Source organism: Seriola aureovittata, chromosome 11 (assembly GCF_021018895.1).
Source record: "Seriola aureovittata isolate HTS-2021-v1 ecotype China chromosome 11, ASM2101889v1, whole genome shotgun sequence".
NCBI lineage: Eukaryota > Metazoa > Chordata > Actinopteri > Carangiformes > Carangidae > Seriola > Seriola aureovittata.
Genome location: NC_079374.1, coordinates 1023069 through 1046880, shown reverse-complemented (window position 1 = coordinate 1046880; position 23812 = coordinate 1023069). Strand labels below are relative to the sequence as shown.

At 50.0% G+C, this 23812-nt stretch overlaps 1 protein-coding gene across 1 annotated transcript in view; it reads right to left on the bottom strand.

The window, feature by feature from the left end:
* ttn.2 (titin, tandem duplicate 2) overlaps positions 1-23812 on the bottom strand; it is a 195437-nt gene that overhangs the window by 55671 nt on the left and 115954 nt on the right. The window contains exons 133-182 of the mRNA XM_056389502.1: positions 23362-23661; positions 23173-23278; positions 22550-23052; positions 22290-22443; positions 22041-22165; positions 21821-21939; positions 21552-21732; positions 21023-21325; positions 20296-20814; positions 19707-20009; positions 19336-19492; positions 19061-19203; positions 18808-18926; positions 18538-18715; positions 18136-18420; positions 17741-18034; positions 17312-17611; positions 16897-17205; positions 16676-16803; positions 16577-16639; positions 16160-16474; positions 15699-15813; positions 15291-15599; positions 15034-15215; positions 14758-14887; positions 14508-14659; positions 14174-14321; positions 13868-14088; positions 13395-13491; positions 12979-13275; positions 12564-12863; positions 12088-12402; positions 11820-11944; positions 11721-11747; positions 10799-10949; positions 10423-10704; positions 9657-9959; positions 9266-9571; positions 8874-9155; positions 8493-8680; positions 7746-7857; positions 7495-7633; positions 6987-7150; positions 6747-6898; positions 6483-6639; positions 6083-6364; positions 5668-5967; positions 5100-5393; positions 863-2867; positions 85-769 (exon numbers count right to left, since the gene is read on the bottom strand). Of these exons, the coding sequence (XP_056245477.1) occupies positions 85-769; positions 863-2867; positions 5100-5393; positions 5668-5967; positions 6083-6364; positions 6483-6639; positions 6747-6898; positions 6987-7150; positions 7495-7633; positions 7746-7857; positions 8493-8680; positions 8874-9155; positions 9266-9571; positions 9657-9959; positions 10423-10704; positions 10799-10949; positions 11721-11747; positions 11820-11944; positions 12088-12402; positions 12564-12863; positions 12979-13275; positions 13395-13491; positions 13868-14088; positions 14174-14321; positions 14508-14659; positions 14758-14887; positions 15034-15215; positions 15291-15599; positions 15699-15813; positions 16160-16474; positions 16577-16639; positions 16676-16803; positions 16897-17205; positions 17312-17611; positions 17741-18034; positions 18136-18420; positions 18538-18715; positions 18808-18926; positions 19061-19203; positions 19336-19492; positions 19707-20009; positions 20296-20814; positions 21023-21325; positions 21552-21732; positions 21821-21939; positions 22041-22165; positions 22290-22443; positions 22550-23052; positions 23173-23278; positions 23362-23661 (13124 nt within the window). The remainder of the gene's footprint in view (positions 1-84; positions 770-862; positions 2868-5099; positions 5394-5667; positions 5968-6082; positions 6365-6482; positions 6640-6746; positions 6899-6986; positions 7151-7494; positions 7634-7745; positions 7858-8492; positions 8681-8873; positions 9156-9265; positions 9572-9656; positions 9960-10422; positions 10705-10798; positions 10950-11720; positions 11748-11819; positions 11945-12087; positions 12403-12563; positions 12864-12978; positions 13276-13394; positions 13492-13867; positions 14089-14173; positions 14322-14507; positions 14660-14757; positions 14888-15033; positions 15216-15290; positions 15600-15698; positions 15814-16159; positions 16475-16576; positions 16640-16675; positions 16804-16896; positions 17206-17311; positions 17612-17740; positions 18035-18135; positions 18421-18537; positions 18716-18807; positions 18927-19060; positions 19204-19335; positions 19493-19706; positions 20010-20295; positions 20815-21022; positions 21326-21551; positions 21733-21820; positions 21940-22040; positions 22166-22289; positions 22444-22549; positions 23053-23172; positions 23279-23361; positions 23662-23812) is intronic.

The following is a 23812-nucleotide window of genomic DNA, read 5'->3' as shown; positions in this document are numbered from 1 at the left end:
TCAAATTGTCAGTAACGGAGAAACTTAACGAGGTCGTAGAGTTCAAGGGTAGAAAATATTTACAACAGGAAGTCTTTTACTTACCTTGGTGACCTCTGGGGCCTCAGGGGGTCCAGGTTTGTTGAACTGAGTCTTGACAGTTACAGACTTGCTCTCCATGGGGGGGCCGGTTCCCATCTTATTCTCAGCCCTCACTCTGAAGATGTACTCGTTGCCCTCCACCAGACGAGTGACGTTACAGTATGGTGTGACCACAGAGGCGGAGTACGTGGACCAGACCATCCTCCTGGTCTCGCATTTCTCCAGGATGTAGCTGTCCACCTCACAACCTCCGTCATCCTCCGGACCGTCCCACACCACTCTGCACTTGTCGGCTCCGATACCGGTGATCCTGAGGTTCCTCACCGGCCCGGGGACATCCAGGACATTAACGTTGGCATACGCTGTGAAGGTGCCGGCCGCGTTGGTGGCGGTGATGATGTACTTTCCGGTGTCAGTGCGTCTGGACTTGGTCAGGAGGAACTTTGAGTAGTCTGAACCAGTCTCATAGCTGATTCTGGGGTTGTCTCCAACAGCCTTGTCTTTGATCCATTTGACCTCAGGCTGGGGCTTTCCTCTCAGAGCGGCCTCCATCCTCACTGACTCTCCGGCCTTCACTGTCAGAGCTCCGGCCAGCTTCAGGTCAATGACGGGCTTCTGGAGCTCCTCCCTCACCAGAACATCTATCTTCACCCAGGCACTTTCACCTCCTTCATTGACGGTCTGCACCCTGGGTAACACATTTAAGTAATTTACATTAGATTGCAAACATTTACTAAAGAAGGGACCCTGCAACACAAGCAGCATGAGCACAGTGACCTACCTGAAGGTGTACGTCTGATTCTCCACACGCTTGTCAGCCAGGAAGAAGGTGTCTGTGAGCACACTGGTGTTGAGTTTCGTCCACTCTTCAGCATCTTTGGCTTTGCACTCCAGGTTATAGGAGAGGTTGGGACTGCCACCATCATAGTCAGGCTTCCTCCACCTCAGATAGACGTGGTTCTTACCGACGTCAGTGGCTCTGAAGTTCTCAGGCTCACCGGGCTTCTCGATGGGGTCGATCGCCAGCAGAGGGGTCCTGGTCTCCACGGAGGGTCCAGGTCCGATCTTGTTCTCAGCGCAGACGCGGAACAGGTATTCGTGGCCCTCCATCAGCTTGGCCTTGATCTTGCGATTGGTGCAGTTGGAAGAGATCATGGACCACATGCTAATGCTGGGCTCACGGCACTCCACGATGTAGTTGGTGATCTCGGATCCACCGTTGTCTTTAGGGGCCTCCCAGTTGATCATGCAGGAGTCTTTGGTTGCGTAGGTAATGTGCAGGTTCTGGCAGTGGCTAGGTCTGTCCAGTACATTGACTGTGATGGTGCAGGAGGCCTCGCCGCCCTCGTTTGAAGCCTTGATGGTGTATTTGCCATGGTCAGCTCGTGTGGCCTCTTTGATCTTCAGGTGGGTCACAGGCAGGTTCTGAACGATGGTGATGCGCTTGCTGTTCTCCAGAACTGCCTCCTCCTTAACCCAAAGCACTTCGGGGTCAGGGCGGGCCTTAATGTAGCCGATGATATTGATGTTGTGTCCGGCACGCACAGTGACACGCTCACGGCAGGTGACCTCCATCTCAATCTCCGGAGGGATGAGGATGTCCTGTGCAGTGACAGACTCTGGGATTTCTCTGGGCTCTCCATCTCCAATCATGTTTGAGGCGCGGACTCTGAATCTGTAGGTCACGCCCTCCTCCAGACCCTTCACCCTGTAGGCGCACTGCTTGATGAAGTCGTCCAGGTTCACTTTCTTCCATTCTTCAGTATCTGCCTTCTTCATCTCCACAATGTAGCCGAGGATAGGGCTGCCTCCGTCCTTGTTGGGTTTGATCCACACCAGGTCGGCGGTGGTCTTGCTGTAGTCTTTAACTCTGGGGTTGACAGGGGGACTGGGGACGGTGATGGGCCTGCAGGGCTTGCAGGGGTCAGAGATGGGAGAGGGGCCACTGTAGCCAGCGATATTCTCAGCAAACACTCTGAATTCATACTCGCTGCCCTCAAACAGACCCAGGACTCTGTACCTCAGGTCCTTGCAGGGTTTCTTATTGACACGGATCCACTTTCCTCCCTTGTGTCTGCGCTCAATGATGTAGCCGGTGATCTGGCTGCCGCCATCACTTAGGGGCATGGTCCAGCCGACTGTCACAGCATCCTCTGAGAGGTCTGATGTCTGGGGCTTACCCGGAGGGCTGGGTGGCATGAAGGTGTGCTCAGCCACGGTGGGTTTGCTCTCCAGAGGACCACCGATGCCCATCTTGTTCTCAGCACGAATGCGAACGACGTACTCCGCCCCCCTCTGCAGGCGTGTGATACTGAGCTGGGTGGCGAGGCTGCCGGAGCTCACACCTCCCCAGGTCTCCTTGTTGGACTCTCTCTTCTCCACGATGTAGTTGGTGATGGGGCTGCCACCGTCGTCCTTGGGAGGACGCCACTCGATCATCATGGAGTCAGGAGTGACCTCCAGAATGTTGGCGGGTCCGATGGGAGCGGCGGGAACATCCAGGACAGTGACGTTCAAGGCCACCGTCTTGGATCCAGCTGGGTTGGACACAGTGAGAAGGTAGGTGCCCGTGTGGTTCCTGGTGCACTCGTTAATGCTCAGCACTGTCGAAAAGTTATCAGTGTCGATCTTGACGTTGCCCTCGCTGAGGATCTCCTCTCCTTCGATGGACCACTTGGCGGTGGGGACGGGGATTCCTCTCATGATAGCTGGCAGCCTGATGGTGGTGCCGGCCTTCACGATGATGCCTTCAATCAGCTTCACATCCACCTCCACAATCGGGGGCACTGTGGACATGAGACAGAGGAGGTCATCCCTCTCTACTACACTCATTATGTTCAAACATAATGTTAGATATATTGGGGCGTTGTGTAGCATAATGGTCTAAGCAGGCGCCACATGTGTAGAGGCTACAGTCCTCACTGAGGATCCGGTTCGAGTACCGCATCGGAAAGCCTTTGCTGCATGTCATTCCCCCTCTCTGCCTCCCCATTTCCTGTCTCTCTACTATACTATCGAATAAAGGCATAAAAAAGCCCAAAAAATATATATTATGTATATATATATATTAGGGATCGACCGATTATCGGCCGGGCCGATTATCGCCGCCGATATTCAGCATTTTGACGCATATCGGCATCGGCCTTTTTTAAAATTCGACAGCCGATAAGAGATCAATTTAAAACTGGGTTATTTTGGCTCTGATGCAGCCGCGCCTCTCTGTCTGCTGTCACTACTCTGTCGCCAGCATTGTCCCACCCACAGCACCATCTGATTGGTTACAAGCAGAGCCACGGTAACAGCCAATCAGCAGTGTAAGCTGTGCATGAACAGTCCTTACACACACGGTGGAGAAGGTCCGGAGAGCAAATACTTGTTTTGAAGGTAAGTTAAGGCAGCAGAGTTTCCCGAAATTGTAATAAAAATCCCAGTCCTCTACAACTCACAACTACTAGTAAGATTACTGTGAGCCCATTAACGTTATATAAACATAAGCGGCAGTTCTGCTCGCTCGCAGTCCCTCCAGACGTGCCTGTTAATCACTTGAAATAAGGTTGCTGATAATATCGATATGTCCGGTTTTATTGCAGGGAAGCCCGTCGAGGTGAAGGATGGTTAGCTTTTAGCGTAACGTTAACCCATCGGTCCGCGGCTCTAGATGCTCAGCAGACTGTAGCAATGGGGAGAATGTCTGTTATGGTAGAGAATAGTGTGTGTTTGTGTGGAAGTCACATGAGAAACTCTACAACTCACGACTACTAACGTTACTGTGAGGCCCAATACGTTGGCGGCAGCTGTCTGTTCCTACGATAAACACTGATTATTAAAGTGAAGATGCTTTAGGCTATTTAGTGTTTAATCCCTTGAAACAAGGTTACTGATAACATTGATACTGAAATAGTTATAAAAGTAAGAAGTGTGTGTGAGAAAGAGAGACACAGAGAGAGAGAGAGATTGCAGGGAAGCACGTTGAGGGGATGGCTAGTGAATAGTGTGTGTGTGTGTGTGTGTGTGTTTGTGTAAGCCACATGAGAAGCTGCAGAAACTGACAGCAAGTACCGTCTGTCTGAGAGAAAACTGTAGGGCAATAATGGCTGTTTAACTACCAAGTACTTTACCTTTTTCTGTGTTGATTGAGAGATCCCAAGCAGCAGAAAATGACATATTGTTAGATGAAGTGTGTCCTGAATCTGTCTTTGATAGTTTCTTGTAGAGAGGAGCAGGATATTGCTGTTCAAGACTTAAGACATAATGTAACTGCATCATAAAGCCTACATGAACTGCATTCTTCAAACTGCAAACTTCAGGGAACTATTTATTTATTTATTTAAATTTTCAGTTAACTTTATAAGAGATGCTGCTGACCCTGGGAACTCCTTGCACTTTTTGTTTTTGTTTGAACTTAAAACAAAGATAAGTGAAAGATTAACATTTCAGTTATATTGAAATTTTGGAAAACTTTATTTACTGTAGAAAACTTTAGTGAGCTATTTATTTGTTTAAGTTTTCATTTAACTTTATAAGACATGCTGCTGAGCCTGGGAGCTCCCTGCATTTTTTGTTAGAATTTTAAAACAAAGATATCTATTGTCTAAGAAAAAAAAAACTTTAACATGTTGCAAATCTGAAAAGCTGTTAAATAAACATATGATTAAAGGCATTTGAACAAAGTTAAGTGGAATTTTTCCATTATTCAAAATTTTCACGCCAATATTTTCCCTTTTATTGCAAATAAATATCGGCTCCAAATATCGGTTATCGGCCTCCTTGACTACTAATAATCGGTATCGGTATCGGCCCTGAAAAAACCATATCGGTCGATCTCTAATATATATAGTGCCCAAAAAAGAATCAATATTAACTGACCTATGATTCACCAGAAAGTCAACAAGATAAAACACAAGAAGAGCTACACAAACACTGTGACTGTGAACCTGTACATCAAAAGTGAAAAACTCTAAATGAATTCTGTTTGATTCAGTGCCAAATCGTTGTCATGGTTTCATCTCGTATCTCACCCAGTTTCTCATGGCAGAGGATCGGCACGGTGGTGTCAGGTCTGCTGAGGCCGATGGCATTCTCGGCCCTCACTCTGAAGCGGTATGTCTTTCCTTCCTCCAGGCCGGTCACGTGACTCTCGGGGATGCTGACGGTCTTCCACTCGTCCCACTCCTTCTCTCCTTCTTCCTGATACTCAACCAGGAAGCCTGTGATATCGCTTCCTCCGTTGCGGTCAGGCCAGTTCCAGACCAACCACACCTCGGTCTTGTCCACGTCGACGTGGTGCAAATCTTTGGGGGGACCAGGAGGGACTGAAACACAGATTTAGGGTTCAACCAGTGAGTTTAACTCCAGATTCTTTGGTCCCTGAGGAGATTGATCTCAATTTGATTTTACAACAAATGAAAACGACAAACTAAGAAAATACTTTCACCCAGTGGCAAAGCCAGTTATGTGCACTGAAACATTCTCCATTTTGTCTCTATAACTTTATAAGTTATAGAGTTCCTCCTCTGTGTGATTCTTTCTTCTACAGAATAATCCACATTAATCAGTTGATTAAGTCTTGACTGTTCTGTTACTCACAGAGCGGGTTCATGGCCTTGATGGCCTTTGGCGTCTCCACATATTCGCTGCGGCCGTACTGGTTCTCAGCGGCAACTCTGAACACGTAGGACGTTCCCTCCATCAGGTGCTTCAGCATCATGCTGCGTTTCTTGGATGTGGAGCAGACGGGGACCCACTGAGTGGATGCTGTGTCCTTCTTCTCCACCACAAAGTTTGTAATGCGAGTGCCACCGTTGTCCTCCGGGTCCTTCCAGGACAGGTAGGCGGAGTCGCTCCTGATGTCAGACACCCGGAGGTGCTGGATGGGACCAGGTTTGTCTGAGGGAAATGTCACAAATGTGTCACATCAATGATCATTCTCTTTCAGCTGCTCAGAGTAAAAACAAATCACATTCATGTATTCAAGCTCATATTTGTTTTGTGCAGATCTTACCGAGGACCAGCACGGTGCACGTGACGGTCTTGGATCCGGCTGGGTTCTCCACAGTTAGGGTGTAGTCTCCACAGTCACCACGGTTACAGAACCTCATCTCCAGCTTAGTGCCAGCCTGGTTGGTCTCGATGTCGGCCCTGGTGGGAACCTCAGCATCATTCTTCTTCCAGGTAACCGTGGGGAACGGGATGCCTTTGATGGCGGCCATCAGAGTAATGTGAGTGCCGGCCATGGCCTTTACCTCCCGGGTCATTCCAGCATCCAGAATCAACTCTGGGGGCTCTGAGGGGGTGAAGAGGAAGGACATCAGTAAATGAATTAATTAGTGAGAATTACTGGTCGTTATCATTGTAATATCACGTTTTAATGGATGTGGAGTCGGAGTTAAACTACGACTGACCAAGTCTGTCCTGGGCTCTGACTGGCTCCCTTGCATTAGCCGGATCAGACTCTCCGGCAGCGTTGACGGCCATGACTCTGAAGCGGTAAAGAGAACCTTCATCCAGGCCTATCACCTTAAACTTGGTCTCCTGGCAGGAGTCTGGAGTCTGGTTCACCTGAGAACAGCAGAAGAAGAAGAGCTCAATGACACATTTCACTCAGAGATTAAGAAGACGCAGTTCAAAGATTGTGGGGTCTTTAAAAGTGGTGAACCCTAACCCACCTTCTGCCACTCCTCCTCTCCAGCCTTTTGGAACTCCAGCAGGTATCCGAAGATCTTTCCTCTGCCGGTGTCGGTGGGCGGCTCCCAGGACAGAGTCACTGATTCCTTGGTGTGATCGATGGCCCGGAACTTCACCGGTGGACTGGGTTTCACTGCGGCAGAAGAGAGGAAGGACTTCCTGTAGTTTGTTTATACCGTAACATGAATAAAATGCAGTGGCGTTGTAAGAGGTGAACATACCGATGGGGTCTTTGGCGAAGACGGGTTTGGAGGGTGGGCTCGGGTCTCCGGCTCCCACCACGTTCTCAGCGCTGACTCTGAACTCGTACTCACAACCTTTCAACAGCTCGGTCACCCAGTACTCCACCTTGGGATAGATCCTCTCTGTGTTGCAGCGAACCCACCTGGACGAAGAAAAAGTTCCTCTGTTAGCCTTGAGAAACGTTCAATATTTAACGTTTTACTGGGTTCATAAGGAGGAAGATGAAGGCTGGAATTTGTAGCAACATGTAGCAACTTAACTAACCTGATATGAGGTGTATCAAATAAAACTAAGCTATAATTTTCTTAAAATGTCTTGTTTTCCTAAAAATAAACAAAGTTGATATTTTAATGTCTTTTTCTCTACACTCAATGTTCCAGGTTTTTTGCTTCACGTCAAGTTGTGATGGAGGCAGAGAGAAGCTAACACTGGGGGTGTACCTTCCCCCTCCACACTGCAGCGGTCTCTAATGTGTGTGTTGTATACCTGTTGGCCATGGTCTCCTTCCTCTCCACGATGTAGCCTGTGATTGGTTTTCCTCCGTCGGCAGGAGGCTCCCAGCTGATGAGGGCGGAGTCGTGGTAAACCTCCTTCACTGTGGGCTGTTTGGGGGCGTCAGGCACCTCTGTGATGGAAACACAAACACTCTGATTAGAGGGCGAGGGGGCGCTTCATCTTTACCGCAGATATGTACAAACATCTCTGAATGTTCTGTCAGTGAGTTCGTCTGGACTTACTGAAGACGTCTCTGGCCTTGGTCTCTGCAGACAGGAGGGGGTCGCTGATGCCGTAGATGTTCTGAGCCATGATCCTGATGATGTATTCACGACCCTCGATCAGCTTCGGTACCTGAAGCAGGAAAAGGCAGGAGGAAGACGTCAATACTAAAGAGTTACCGTCCAGATTTTTTTTTGGAGAAACTGAGATGTAACTATAAAACTATCACGTACTGAAAGCTGACATCGAATATCTCGTCAGATTCTGAATCTTAACAGCACGACTATCTATATCTATGTATGTGATAATAAATCATTAAAATACAACCACTCACTGCCCCTGTCGTCTGTACTGATTTTAGTCTCATATTAAACCAGTGTCCATTGGATTTTTACCTATTTTTAGACCTAAAATCTGAATTATATTTTATCATAATCCATGTAAATATTTATGGTTAATGAGCCCATTGATTCATTGAGGTAATTTCTAAATTGCTGATGAATGGAATGATGAATTCTTTATTATTATTATTTTCTCCTTTGTCATTTCCTGATCCGTCATAAATAATGTACCTGTTGTATGAATAGGGGATAAATAAAGTATCTATCTATTTTCATGTGGAAAACAAACACAATAAAAGGGAAGAATGATGAAAGTCTAACCTTCGTAAACTCACTGTTGCACCTGAGATCTTTAGGGTTTATTATAACTCACATACTGAACAGATCTCAGTCCTCAGGTGATGAATAATTTAACTTCCTCCTCACCTTGCAAGTCGTCCTAGTGCAGGACGAGGTGACGGGCATCCACAGGTCTCTGTTGGTGTCTCTCTTCTCAATGATGTAGTTGGAGATGGCGCAGCCTCCGTCGTCCAGAGGAGGGTTCCAGGAGATCACCATGTAGTTCCTGTAGACCTCATTGAACACCACAGGGCCCTCTGGTGGCTGAGGGCGGTCTGACAGGAGGAAGCATTCACAGGTGACTCTGGGTTCGCTTAAAAAAAAAATTTTCTCTTTTTTTTCTTTACATTGGAATTTTAAAACCTGAGACGCCATGTGACAGATTAATGGCGTGAGCTCAGCTGTCAAACCTGTTTTCTGTAAAGCTTTGAGCTGTGAACGTCGTCATGTGGATGAGCAGCGACTCACCGACCACAGTGATGGTGCAGATTCCTGTGCGAGCTCCGGCGGCGTTCTCCACGCTGACGCAGTAGCACCCGCTGTGCTCTCTCTTGGCCTTGCCGATGTTGAGGCTGAGGTGGCGGGCGGTGCTGTGGAGGCCGATCTCCTCATCCGCCTTCAGCTCCTCGTCGTTCTTCTTCCAGGTGATGGCCGGGGTCGGTTTGCCGCTGTAGCGTCCCGATAGCGTGCAGCTGTCTCCCACCTTCACCATCATCTTGTCCCTGAAGTCCAGGTCCAGGTTGGGTGGTTCTGAGGGATGAAGGGGACAAAACCCACGTTTATTATAACTGAAAGAATTCTTCACTGTTGTTAATAAAGCTGTTGATGTAGTAACATTGTTGTCATGTTGCGTCACTCACCAAGCTCGTCCTTGCACTGCACAGGTTTGGTGGCGAAGGACGGTTTGCCCTGTCCCACCTGGTTGAGAGCGGAGACTCTGAACTCGTGGCTCGAGCCGTCCTTCAGCCCGGTCAGTGTGAACTTCCTGTCCATCAGCTTGTCCTCGCCGCCTACGCGTGTGAAGTTGTCACGGCCGACCATACGGGACTCCAGGACGTATGCGGTCACCTCGGCGCCTCCGTCATACTTGGGCGGTCTCCAGGCAACAGAGATGGAGTCCTTGGTAACGGCGGTAATGATCAGATCCTCTGGACGCTCTGGAACGGCTGGGATGGAGACACAAACTCAAATGTGAGACAAAGTAAAGCACATTTCCTGTATTGCTACAGTTTTGGATCTTTTCAGACTTACAGATGGGGTCTTTGATAAGAACCATCCTGTCGGTCTCAATGAACGGTCCCATGCCGATGATGTTCTCGGCTGCGATCCTAAAGAAGTAACCCTTGCCGTCGATGAGCCCCTGAACCACAGCGTTGTTCCTCGTCACAGTGTAGGACACCGAGGTCCAGCCCATGCGGTCCGACTCCCTCTTCTCGATGATGTAGTTGGTGATCGTCGAGCCACCGTCGTCCTCGGGGGAGTACCAGGTCAGCTTGCAGGAGTCGGTGGTCAGATTCTCGCCGGCGAAGGGAAGACCTACTGGTCCTGGGACGTCTGGAAGGAGGAGCAGAGCGCCAGGGAGTCAGAGACAGGAAACATAGCATTGTATGAAGCTAGAGGGAATCACGAGGCCTGGGAGCTCTAATCTTTACGTCTTTTATTTTACATTATTTGGTTCAATCCATGGGATATCGCAGCTTGGGGAAGAGAACTTATTTAAACCTGGGGTAGACAAATCCTTGCTGCACACCTCTGTTACTGAAGTGGCATTGAGTACTTGCCAAGAAAACTATGGCAGAGATCCTGTTCAACCTTTTACATGTTGGAAACACAGTCATCAAATGCCATTAAAATTAAAATGAATGTTCTCATCTACACAATTCACACATTTCAGGACAAACAGGACTTTGACTCCAGTGAAGGATCTGGACTCTTCCTCCTCCACTGGTTGAGGATATGAATGTAAATATGTAAATATTTATACAGCCTATCGTCAGATGTGGGCGGGCTGACTCACCCAGGACCTCGACAATGACGGCCTTCTTCCTCTCTCCGCCCTCGTTCTTGGCGCTCAGTGTGTAAATGCCCTGGTGCTGGCGTCTGCAGTTCTTGATGACCAGCGAGTTGGAGATGCCCGTCGTCTCCACCACGGCCTCTTTGGGCACCTCGCCGTCGTCTCTGCACCAGGTGATCTGCGGGGCAGGTTTACCAGACACGTAGGCAATGATGCGGATGGTGCCGCCAGCGTGGACCACGATCTTCTCCTTCACGGAGGCGTCCAGGTCCATCTCAGGAGGAACTGGATGACAGGGTGACAATGTGTTATGAATAAAATGTTCTCAAAGTTTGATCATCAGAAACACTTCTTGCTTTGTTTGGTGGGTCAGTCGTACTTGTTCTGTCTTTGACCTCAATCAGCTCCGACACCAGTCCCGGGTCTCCCACTCCGGCGGCGTTCACGGCTCGGACTCTGAAGCGGTAAAGACCGCCTTCCTTCAGACCATCCACCACGAACTTGGTTCCTCTGATCTCTGTGTCCTTTGCCTGGAGACAGATGAGAGGACAGCACTCAACGACACTGAGGAGCTTTACTGTTGGAGATGGAGGACTGTTATCGATCATCAGAGCAGTTGGTCAACTGATGCTCTGAGGACGGCCTCTTATATGAAATATACATACTATACATGAAGCTGTACATATTTTCACTGCCTTGGTGGAATGCTATGACTTTTAGTAGGGATTTAGGTAACCATAGCGACCAAAGTTGTGAAAAATATCCCATAGAAAATGAATGGGAAGCTGCCATGAAATGAATCAAACCCACCTCTCTTTGGAGCCACATTACTTGGTCAAACTTTAATACAGAAACACGGTTGAAACTTTAAACAGGTCGTAAGACTTCAGTCTTTATTGGACTCAATCTGTGTTTCAGTAGCTGTTACGGTTTTTAAGAAATGGCAGTTTATGTTTTATACGTTTTTTTCCAGCCATTTAAGATTTTATAATGGGTGTGTATTGGGCGGAATATTCCGGGCTCGAGTGAGTCACATGACCGTCACATGCCCCTCACTCTAACTGCCACCTCTGAAAATGTTCCCTGAACAAAAACTCTGGAATTTAGGAGGTTATTTATACGACTCCATCCATTCATACATTCTTCCTTTCTCCTCTGTCTCGTCCCAAAGCTCCACCCCCTTTTTCTCTTCTACTTCTTTCCTCTGATTTGTTCCGATTTCATCTGAACTGAATGAAAACCATCACAGCTGGAATCTGGATTAAGAAACGCTGAAATGTCAGAGTGTGAGCTGTTTTTACCTTCTCCCATCCTTCGTCACCCTCAGGCTCCTTCTCTTCCTCAGCGTCGCTAAGCAACAGCCTCCTCTGAGCCTTCTTCTCCTCCTCCTCCTTGTTCACCTCCTTGAACTCCACGATGTAGCCGGTGACCTTTGACCCTCCATCCAGTGTGGGAGGGATCCACTCCAGCTCCACCGTCGACCTGGTCCAGTCTGTCACCTTGGGAGTGGGCGGGCCAGGGGGCTCTGCACAGACACAGGTACACATATAAACATTCTGATGAGGTCTGCTCTGATTGGCTGGTCTAGAGACAGGGAGGTGTGGCCAGCTCTTTAAAGAGTAAAGAGTTGAATAATGACATGAAACAGAGAAAACATGTCTTTCTTACTGATGGGGTCTCTGCAGAGTACAGGGTCAGAGGGCACGCTGGGCAGACCGCAGCCGGCGGCGTTGACGGCGATTACCCTGAACTGGTACATGGCGCCCTCCATCAAGCCGGTGACGTCCCAGTTGTTGCCCAGCGGCAGCGCGCGGATCGGGTCGCGGGTGACGCGGGTCCAGCGCTTGGAGGTGGTCTCCTTCTTCTCCACGATGTAGCCGGTGATGGAGGAGCCGCCATCGTACTTAGGCTCATCCCAGTTGACGGTCATTGACTCCAGACACACGTCGGTCACAGTCGGTTTCTCACACTGACCCGGGACGGCTGCAAGAGGACAGGACAGTCATCAATAATCAGTCAATAAAATCAATAAAACAACACTTATATTCTGATCTCAGTACAAGTGGCTCATTAAGAACTAAGGTGTGTTAATCGCATCTCTTCTTCTGCTCTGAGCTGATGACGAAGGACTGATCTGAACTTACTGAAGAGGTTTCTGGCCTTTTCCGGCTCGCTGACCAGCGGAGGCCCGACTCCAAACTTGTTCTGGGCCATGACTCTGAACTCATACTCGTGGTTCTCCGTCAGACGGGTCACCACGTAGGCGCACTCCTTGGGGTCTGTGGAGACGTGGACCCAGGACTTCCTGTTCTCCTCGCGCTTCTCCACCACATAGTTGGTGATCTTGGATCCACCGTCGTCTGTGGGAGGGCTCCAGGCCAGGCCGATCCTCTCCGCAAACACCTCTGTGAATTTGAGTGGTCCGACAGGTGGGCCGGGGGGTCCTGCAGAGGGGGAGGGGGGACAAATATATTGAGGATTCTTTCTGGATAAATCACCTTAACCATGATTGATGATCAAGAAATGCTGAGACGGTTTGTTGATGTCTGCGTATCTCACCCAGCACTGAGAGCTTGATGTCCTTGGTGACGGTGCCCAGGCTGTTGCTGGCTGTCAGGCTGTAGAGGGCGCTGTCGTGCCTGCTGGCCTGCTGGATCAGCAGTGTACACTTGTCGTGGGTCACCAGTTTGTTCATGTGCTGGTCGTACTGGACGGCGGCCTTCTCTTCGGGTTTGGCCACGCTGGCCTTGTGCCAGGTGAGTGTGGGGAATGGACAGCCGCTCACCTTTGCCACGATGCTGACGTCGCAGCCCTCCTCGCCCTCCATGGCCTCACGCAGCACGATGGTGGGAGCACCTGAAGGGAATGAGAGGCTTCATGAAAGTGGTCTGCAGCTTTAAGCTTTAACAGATGCTCATGAGCCACTGGTCAACAGCAATGTCAAGGTGTTTGAGGGGCTGAGACCTGTCACTCACATGTCTGATCCTTGATGACCATGGGTCCAACGGTGGCGGAGGGTCGGCTGGGTCCAGCTGCGTTCACGGCTTTTACTCTGAACTCGTATTCTCCTCCCTGCAGATCAACGACATCATCACCATCACCATCATCATCATCATCATCACCATCACCGTCATCATCATCATCACCATAATCACCATCATCATCATCACCGTCATCATCATCATCATCACAATAATCACCATCATCATCATCACCACCATCATCATCATCATCATCATTATCATCATCATCATCACCATTATCATCATCATCATCACCGCCATCATTATCATCATCATCATCATCATCATCATCATCATGCTGCAGCTCCACTGGTTTAACAGTTTTTTTTGTGTTTCCTCAAACACATCGACTAAACACAGGCTGTATAGACATGTAAGCCCCGCCCCCTGTAAGTGAAGGCAGGAAGTAGTAAAGTGGGACCGACCTCCTTCAGGTCCTCCACCACGAAGGTGAGATCCTCCACGTCTCTCTTGTTGCACTGTTTCCAGGTCTCCTTCTCCTTGCCGCTGGTGTCCCAGCTCAAACGCTCGATGATGTAATGCTTTACCGGAGAGCCGCCGTTGTTTTTGGGAGGCTCCCAGCTCAGGGTGACGGTGGTCTTCGTCACCAGGTTGACCTTCAGCTTGGTAGGGGGGTCGGGGGGGTCTGAGGGAAGAGGAGTTAAGATTAGCATTAGAACAGTTCCAGTGAGGTTTGGCAGTTGATGCTGTGTCAGTGGGTTTGTCCTCACAGATGGGGTCTCTGGCCCGGGCGGGCTCGGTGGTGACGGTGAACGGACCAAATCCAAGTCTGTTCTCGGCCCTGACCCTGAACAGGTAGTCCTGACCCTCCAGCAGACCGGGGACCACAAAAGCCTGGCTGGCACAGGCCGCATTCACCTGATGACAAATCAACCAATTCATCAGTTAATTGGCCCCAATGAACTCAACTGACTCCTGTGACTGTGAAAACACGTGATGATAAGTTTGTCTTTCCTGGAAGTTGATGTTTTCTTTTTCTTGCAAACTCATCTTTAACTAAAATAATATGTTTCCTAAAATAAAAAGCGACGGAGGGTGGTTTACCTTGGTCCAGGCCTTATCAGTGACACTCTTCTTCTCGATGAAGTAGCTCTTAATTCTCTCTCCTCCGTCATTGTCTGGAAGTTTCCAGATCAGCCTCATAGTAGCCCGAGTTATGTCAGTAACCCTCAGATCCTTTGGAGGTCCAGGGACGTCTGTACGCAGGACAAAACAGTTAGACATCCGAGAACAACAGAACGTACTGACACTGTTCTGCGGAGGAGGTTCTTAGGGTTGAGGTCTGTGGACATACCGAGGACGTTGACTCTGACGTTGATGTGTTTCTGTCCGGACTTGTTCTTGGCCGTGATGGTGTAGCGTCCGGAGTGGCTCCTCAGACTTACAGGGATGGTCACGATGGACTTGGTGTCTGTGGACTCAACCTACAAACACAGAGACAGAATTAGACTAAGATCCACAAACTATGAAAATAAGATAATAGAAAATCTATATCTAAAATGCTTCTTTAAAAAATTGTTGTGAAGAAGAAGAGATGAGATGGAAGAAGTGGAGTGTGTTGTTGTCTCACCTCGGAGTCCACGGGCAGTGTGTGCAATTTGTTCTTTTTGTGTGACTTGGCCTTGCCATCAAAGTCCCAGGTCACCTTGGGAACAGGGCGACCCTTGATGGTGGCAGGAATCTTGATTGGATCTCCAGCACGGATGACCAGCAGGTCATCGGCCATGACGTCGAGGGTGATGGAAGGAGGAACTGTGAAGTGGAAACATCAGTGAAGGACAGAGACACACACACAGGAAGACTTTTATTTATTGTAGTGAGACTTACGCTGGATATCCTCAATCAGGACCTCGCTGGTGCGGGGGCTGGGGTCGGACTCGCCGATGTCATTGACAGCGATGATCCTGAAGCGGTAGCGTTTCAGCTCACGGAGGGTGGGCACGGTGAACTCAGTGGTGGGGTGAAGGGTTTCGGGATCGTTCACCCTCACCCACTCAGATGTGCCCTCATCCTGGATCTGGATGATGTAGCCCTTGATGGGGCTTCCTCCGTCCTTCTCTGGTGGTTTCCAGGACAACGTGACGTTGTGCTTTGTCTTGTCAGCCACCTCAGGAGCAGCAGGCATGCCCGGAGGAGCTTGAGGAGAAAGCAAAGTCATCATTCATCCGTCTGTTTCAGGAAGGACTGTGGTGAATCAATATCAAACTTTTTTATTATTCCATGTTGTTTACTCACTCAGTGGATCAACAGCAAAGGCGGAGTCGGACGGTGCACTGAATGGTCCAATTCCTGCTGAATTGCTGGCAGCAACTCTGAACTCATACTCTGTTCCTTCGAACAGACGAGTCACCTGGAAGACACAAGGACACAAGACACTGACTACCAAGCAACAAGATGTGTCTTGTGACTGTTCTGAAGGTCTGTAAAGGATCCACTCAAAGGTCTGTGATGGACTGGAGGCCCCAGACCATCCTGAAGGTCTGTTCCAAACCTTTCTAAAGGTTTGTGAAGGACCTTTCTAACGGTCTGAGATAGGCCTATCCAAAGGTCAGCGACAAGCCACCCTGAAGGTCTCGGGTGTGTTTGGGTTTACCCTGAGGTTCTACTTTGGTACATAGGAGGGTGATAAAAGTTGGATTCATATGCAGACTCCATTGAGAATCTTTACACACTGAAATGAGGCCCCAGCAGCTCACCTGGTACTCCCAGCCTTTCATGCCCCTCTTGGTGACTGGCATCTTGTTGACTCTGGCCCAGTAGCCTGTGCCTTTCTCTCTCTTCTCCAGCCAGTAGCCAATGATCATGGAGCCACCGTTATCCCTGGGAGGCTCCCAGGTCAGGGTCATGGAGGTTTTGGAGTACTCTGCGATGGTTGGTTTCTCTGGTGGGCCAGGGAGGCCGAAGGGGTCTGTGATCTGGACCTCCTCTGTGGTACATGGGTCAGATTTACCGTAGCGGTTCTCAGCTCGGACTCGGAACATGTAGGTCTTGTTGGTCTCCAGATTCCACATCTGCAGGAGAGTAACGTGGTGTCACCATGAATCAAACAGGACTTTAAGGACCTGTGAAAACCTGATATTATTATCACTGTTGTTTTTGCTATGAGGACATACCCCGTATTTCTTCTCAATGATGCTGTTGGTGACCTCCACCCACTGTGGTTCAGGTGGGGCTTCCTCTCCCTCCTCCAGCTCTGGTTCCTCTGTTACCACATCCTTCCTTTCAACAATGTAGTTGGTGAGTTCGCTGCCACCGTCGTCAAGTGGTGGATCCCATGTCAGGTAGCAGGACTCTGCCTTGATGTTGGACACCGTCACATTCCTGGGTGGAAGTGGTCGGTCTGAGGGAAGAACATGGGGTCAGAAGACTAATTCATTCCTGCACTCATTCCTACACAGTCTTCTATTTTAGTCAGTGGCGTGTTTCCACTCACCCAGCACCATGACAGTGATGGTGTGCTTGGCTGAGCCCATGTTGTTGGAGGCGGTCACAGTGTAGCTGCCGCGGTCCCTCCTGTTGGATGCTGGGATGGACAGTACAGTCTTGCAGTTCATCCTGCCGGTCACCTCCGTCTCCATCAGCAGAGTCTCGGTGGGCTTCTCTATCACCAAGTCGTCCTTGGACCACTCAACCTTAGGGATGGGAAGTCCCAGGACGTCGGCTGGGATCTCGATGGGTTCACCCTTCTTCACGGTGATGCAGTCACCCTTGAAGTGCTTCAGCATGTGGACCTCAGGAGCCACTGAGAGGGACGGGTTGGGGACAAATGAAGTTAGCACACAAATAAACACACTAGAGTAAACCATTAACATCCTAATAGGAGGGTTAGGGGTTTCACTCTGCCTTACCTTCATCATCCTGGATGACCACAGTGAGTGGGATGGATGGCTCACTCTCTCCGATGAGGTTGGCACACTTGATCCTGAACTCATACAACCAGGCCTCATCCAGGCCCTCCACAGTCATGGTCATGTTGGGACAGATCTCGGTGTTGCAGGGCTCGAAGGCCTGCTGGTCCTGTCTCTTCTTCTCAACAAAGTAGCCGATGACCGGGCTGCCACCGTCGTTACGAGGAGGCTTCCAGGCAAGTGTGATGGAGTTCTTGGTGCGCTCAGTGTAATGGAACTTCTCAGGGTACGATGGAGGACCTGCAGAACCACCACAGCAACGACGACTTCAAAAACAAATCTACTTTTCAACCAAGACCACATCATCATCATCATCATCATCAGGTGACAAGAACTAATTTAAGCTTTCATTTCTGAATCAGTACTCACCCTGTGGGTCCACAGCCTTGATGGGCCCCAGCTCAACTGGCGGTCCCAGGCCATACTTGTTCTTGGCAATGACGCGGAACATGTACTCCTGTCCCTCCATGATGCCCACGCACTCGCACTTGGATGAGGCGGTTTCAACGGGTTGCCTCCATGTGTGCATCTTGGCGTCTTTTCGCTCCACAATGAAGCCGGTCAGGTCGCTGCCTCCGTCGTCCACGGGATCGTCCCAGTTCAGGAAAATCATCTTACGAGTGACGACGACGGGTTTCAGGTCTGTGACGGGTCCGGGGACGTCTGAGGAAAAAACAATGTTAGTGTTCATTTTTACTTCGTAGCATCGACTTAACTGTCGACTTTTATCGAGTTCTGCCCTGACCTCCTGGACTCCCACTTACCCATGACCTCCACTCTGGTCCAAGCAGACTTGGTACCGCTGGGGTTGCAAGCGGAGATCTGGTATTTGCCACAGTCCTTCCTCTGGACGTTCTTGATTGAAACGATGCTGTCGTTGCCCTCAGTGAGGATCTCCACCCTGTCTTTGTCAGGTTTAGCGTCGTCCTTGGTCCAGGTGATGGTCGGGTAGGGTTTACCTGTGACTGTAGCAGGTACACGGAGAGTCTCTCCAGCTCTGATGACCACGCCATTCTTGACGGACAGGTCCAGTTCAATCACAGGTATCTCTGAGGAGGCCAAGCAGCAACCAGGAAACAAAATTTACATCAACACATGCGACCTGATTAAATCCCAGTTTCAGAGTCTTTTTTATTTTATTTCTTGTTTCGTTTTGTTTGTCTGACCTGCTGGATTCCTGACGAACACTGACTCTGTGAATCCTGGTGTTCCCTCTCCAGCAGCGTTGCAGGCGATGACTCTGACCAGGTACTTGGCTCCCTCTCGGACTCCATAGACAGTGAATGCGCGGGTCTTCCAGGGGCGCTCTGTAGACCTACCCCAGTCCTTGGTACCAGCCATGGCCTGAAAAACACCACAGAACCAAGAGGATCAGTCTGAACTGAAACCAAAACACTTTGTTCTTTATTTTATTTGCACGAATGCAACAGTCTGACCTTATCCACATGGTATCCCAGGATCTCCCCTCCACCGTTGTCAGCAGGAGGGTCCCACTCCACGTCGATGGAGTGGTCGGTGGTCGCCACCACTCGGGCGACTGGAGGTCCAGGAGGTACTGCAGGGTCACAAAGAAACACAGAGGGGTCATGTTCATTCTGACGCTGCCTGTTTCCATGGACATGAGTGTAACGTTCATGACTCTCATTGTTCGAGCTTCTATGTACATTACTCCCACAGATGATTACGTACGGATCGGAGCATGGGCCGTCTTGGGTTCGGAGGGGATGCTGAACTTTCCTGGGCCGGCCTGGTTTTCAGCGGCGACCCTGAAGATGTATGTCAGCCCCTCCAGCAGACCCACAACGTCCAGCTCAGTGTCGGGGACGAGGTTCCTGAAGAGCAGGACAGTGAGGAGCGCATTCAGAAAACACAGCACAAAGGTTTTTGGTAAAATTATATCGACATGTTTTGACCTTTCTTCACATCAGCCGATCAAAACAGGAGCAGTCGCTGTGTTTCCTCACCTGTTCACACGTGCCCAGTGGGAGCTGTTGATCTCACGACGCTCCACCCAGTATCCCAGGATGGGGCTGCCGTTGTCATTTGGCTCATTCCAGGTGACCAGCATGCTGTTGGCTGTGATGTCTTCAATCTGTGGCTTATCAGGCGCCTCAGGAGGTTCTGAGGAGGACGAAGGGGCGGGACAGAAAAAACTGAGTGACGCTCATTTTACTGTATTTACATAATTGTATGATAACTATCATTATAAGCTGACAAAAAGAATGTTTGACATGTCTTTTAAACCTCTACTAAAACATCTTTGACATGTAAAGAACACGAGATTTACACGCTTCGCTACTATAATGACCAGGAGGAAGAATAAATGATGTCATACCGAAGGGATTCTTGGCGATGAGTGGTTTGGAGATGCAGGGAGGACCGGCGCCGAACTTGTTCTCGGCCACGACCCTGAAGATGTATTCCTTCTTCTCGATGAGTTTGGGCACCAGGTAGCGGCATCCTCTCAGCGTGGAGGTGACGCTGCTCCAGCCGAACTCCAGCTTGGAGTTGTCCTTCTTCTCCAGAGTGTAGTTGAGGATCTCGCTGCCGCCATCGTCCAGAGGTGGATCCCACTTGCAGATCACAGAGTTCTTCCTCACCTCCTCGAATCTGAAGTTCACAGGAGGACCGGGAGTATCTGAGGACAGAGGAAATGATGTCAGCCTTTAATATGTCTGAGGATATATAATATAAACATGCACACATGTCAAACTATTTCTTCTTCTCTAAAAAGTCCATTACTTAATCTGTTAAAGGTGTAGAGCAGGTGTAGAAAATGTGTGATTCGTGAACTGAACAGGTTCTGGGGCAGATCCAGAACACACCGGAGAGACATCTGGACTACCTGGTCTGAGATTCTGATGAAAACTATTTGTGATTAGTGAGTGTAAATAAACGGGAACAGGACAGAACACAATTCTCACCAAGCACGTTGACCTCGCAGGTTGCTGAGGCGATGCCATGATCGTTCTCCACCTTCACCATGTAGATGCCGTGGTCGGCGCGGTACGAGTCCGTGATGACGACGGAGGACGTGCCCCTGTGGCTGTTGTCGATGGCGAGACGCTCGTTAATCGTCGGGTAGTCGAACTCCTCCAGCTCCGGCTCTGCAGCCTCCTCCTCCTTCTTCTCCTCCTTCTCTTCTCCTTCTTTCTTCTCTTCTCCTTCCTTCGCCTCACCCTCCTTCTTCTCCTCTTTCTTCTCGGCTTCTCCCTCCTTCTTCTCTTCCTCCTTCTTCTCCTCTTCCTTCTTCTCCACCTTCTTCTTCAGGGGCCTCTCGGGCCTCTTGCGGAGCGGCTCTGGGCGGATCACCTGGTTGTTCCAGTACCAGGTGATCTGAGGGTAGGGCGAGCCAGAGATGTTGGCGTCCAAGAGGATCTCACAGCCTCGCTTCACGCTGAGACCGGACTGCAGACTGCCGCTGAGGAAAACTTTCGGAGCGTCTGAGAGAACAGAGACAGAAATCAACATCTACAGCATCTCTCCAGTTTTAAGACGGAGCTCGGCAGCTGTTTCTAGTCTCTATGCTAAGCTAAGCTAACCAGCTACTAACCAGAGCTTTATATTGAGCGTAAACCTGCCTTAGCTTGCCCTCCCTTACATTGAGACTGTAAAACTACAGTGGTCGTCAGGAGATGACTTCATCCTTACCAACAGCGTTTGAGGCCTTGACGAACGGCGTGTTGCGCGATGGCTCGCTGACCCCAGCTGCGTTCTCGGCCTTGACTCTGAAGGTGTAGTTCTTGCCCTCGGTCAGTCCCCTGACGGTGTAGGACACGACGGGCACCAGGAAGTCGTTGCACCTCTCCCACTTGTCCTCACCCTTCTGCTGCTTCTCCAGGATGTAGCCCATGATCTTGGCGCCGCCGTCGTACATGGGAGGCTTCCAGGTCAGGGTGACGGTGCTGGATGTGGGATTGTGGGTCTCCACATCCACGGGGGGGTCGGGAGCATCTGAGGAGAGAGACAGATTTCAGTTAGAAATCTATGAGTTTAAGTAAACATCAGAGGAATGAAATCCTCTGATCAACGCCGTCAGAAATGTTTCAAAACTTGATTTCATCGTCAGAATTTTAAAAGTTTTACTAAAACTGAACCAATTTGATTCTAGACAACTAAATGAATTCATCTCTAAACCCAGGCTGAGGTAACCATGACAACGAGTAATGGTTGTTCATACGTTTCTGGTCCTCTGCGATGACCGGGTTGCGGAGCTCGATGAACTCTCCTCCTCCGATTTTGTTGACGGCCTGGACTCTGAAGTAGTACTCTCCGTTGGGGATGAGGTCTTTGATGTTCCAGCTCACCTTGTTCTCTCCAGACATCATGTTGACGTACGTCCTCCTGCCGGCCTCACGCCGCTGCAGAAACAGACAGATTCAAATGAACCAGCTCTGATTTAAAGCCATCATCACAGCTCAGAGATAAACACACTCCTTCATCTCTGACCTGCAGGACGTAGTGAATGATCGGGGTGCCGCCGTCATAGTCTGGAGGATCCCAAGACACTTTACAGGAGCTCTTTGTGATCTCAGAGGCCACAATCTCCTTACAGGGACCAGGAAGTCCTGAAGACAGAGACACAGAGACGTGAAAACATGATCCGCTGCTCGGAGTCACAGACACTGATGTCTTCGTGATGAGATGAAAGCGGTGAGTGACTCAGTACCGATGACTTTGACGTTGATGGTGGCGCTGGCGGCTCCCAGTTTGTTCTCCAGAGTCACTTTGTAGACTCCTGCGTCAGCGTGAAGGCTGCTCTCAACTTCTAGGTGACAGGAAGTATACTCCTTCCTGTGGAGCACAAACAATCCCATCAGCCACTGCTGCTACTGTAAGAGAACAACGGGCCACACAAGACGAAGACGAAGACAACCTGAATCTGGCTCCAAACTCAGACAGAAATCGTCGCACTGACCTGAAGCCGAGGCGCTCGTCGGCCTTCAGCTCCTTGCCGTCTTTGTGCCAGGTGATTCTGGGGGAGGGGACGGCTCTGAAGGGAACAGGGATGTGCATCTTCTCTGTTTCCACGACGACCAGGTCCAGAGTCTGGAACTCCAGCATTGGGTTACCTGGAAACACAATCAAAAAATCTTGGTCATCCTCCTGTTCCTGTCAGGTTGATGAGTGACTGAACTTTGCAGTGGAACCTTTCAGGACAGTGTTGGACGTTCTTACAGTCAGACTCTTTGGCGAAGACGTTCTCGGATATGTCGGAGGGCTCGCTCACTCCGATGGCGTTGATGGCCCTCACTCTCAGGATGTACTCCTTCTCGGGGACCACGCCCTCCTCCACGCGGAACTTCAGCTCCTTCACTGGACGAGAGTTGACCCTCATCCACTTCTCTGTTCCGGCCTCGCACATCTCAATGTGGTAGCCGGTGATGGGGCAGCCGCCATCTCTCTGCGGAGGTTTCCAGGCGATGGACAGGAAGTCCCGGCTGGCTCCGGTGACGTGCAGCTCGATGGGCGGTGACGGGACACCAGTTGGGTCTTCGATGGTGAGGATCTCGGTGGGTTCGCTCGGATGTCCGATGCCGGCCTCATTCTCGGCTCGGACCAGGAACTGGACCTCAGTTCCCTCGATGACGTCTGTCACTCGGTACTTACAGTCCGGACCTGAAGTCTTCCCGCATTTAACCCAGCGAGTTCCGAGCTTCTCCTTCTTCTCAATGGAATACCTGGGGGGCGGAGTCAAGGAAAGGTGAACACACCTTCATACTGTAACACTGCTGACTTTCATCATGAGGATTAATGGCTCGTAACTGTTGAGTTATTTAATGTTAAAGTCTGTTGAATACCTGAGGATGGGTCGTCCACCATCATTTTTAGGCGCCTCCCACTGAAGGTCCACGTATCTCTTGGACACAGCGATGACGGCGAGGGCGTACGGTGGCCCAGGAGTGGCTGTAACGGAAAAAAAAAATCATTTGTCAGCAGTAAATTAAAAGAATTCATGTGTTCAACACTAAAACTCCTCTGTAACTTACTGAAAGTGTCTTTGGCCAGCACGGAGTCCTCCAGCTCGCAGAACGGTCCGAGGCCCACGGCGTTCTCAGCAGCGACGCGGAACACGTACAGCGACCCTTCGTTGAGCGGAGTCACAGTGTACTTCAGCTCCTTGACTGTGGTGTCCACGGTCTGCCAGCCTTTACGCCTGACGTCACGCTTCTCCACCACGTAGTTGGTGATGGGGGAGCCGCCGTCGCGCTCGGGCGCCGTCCACTTCAACTCGGCGTTGTTCCTGCTGATGTTGACGACGTCCAACCAGCGAGGAGCCGAAGGAGGGTCTGAGGAGATTAAGACAAAAACTTCATCACGCTCGTCGGTTTGACATGGTGAGTCTTTACTGCTCATTTGTTGATTACGTCGACAGAGTGAGTGAGTTTGAGCTTTCACATGCGGTTTACAACATCATGGCGTGGGCCGACAAAACAGTAA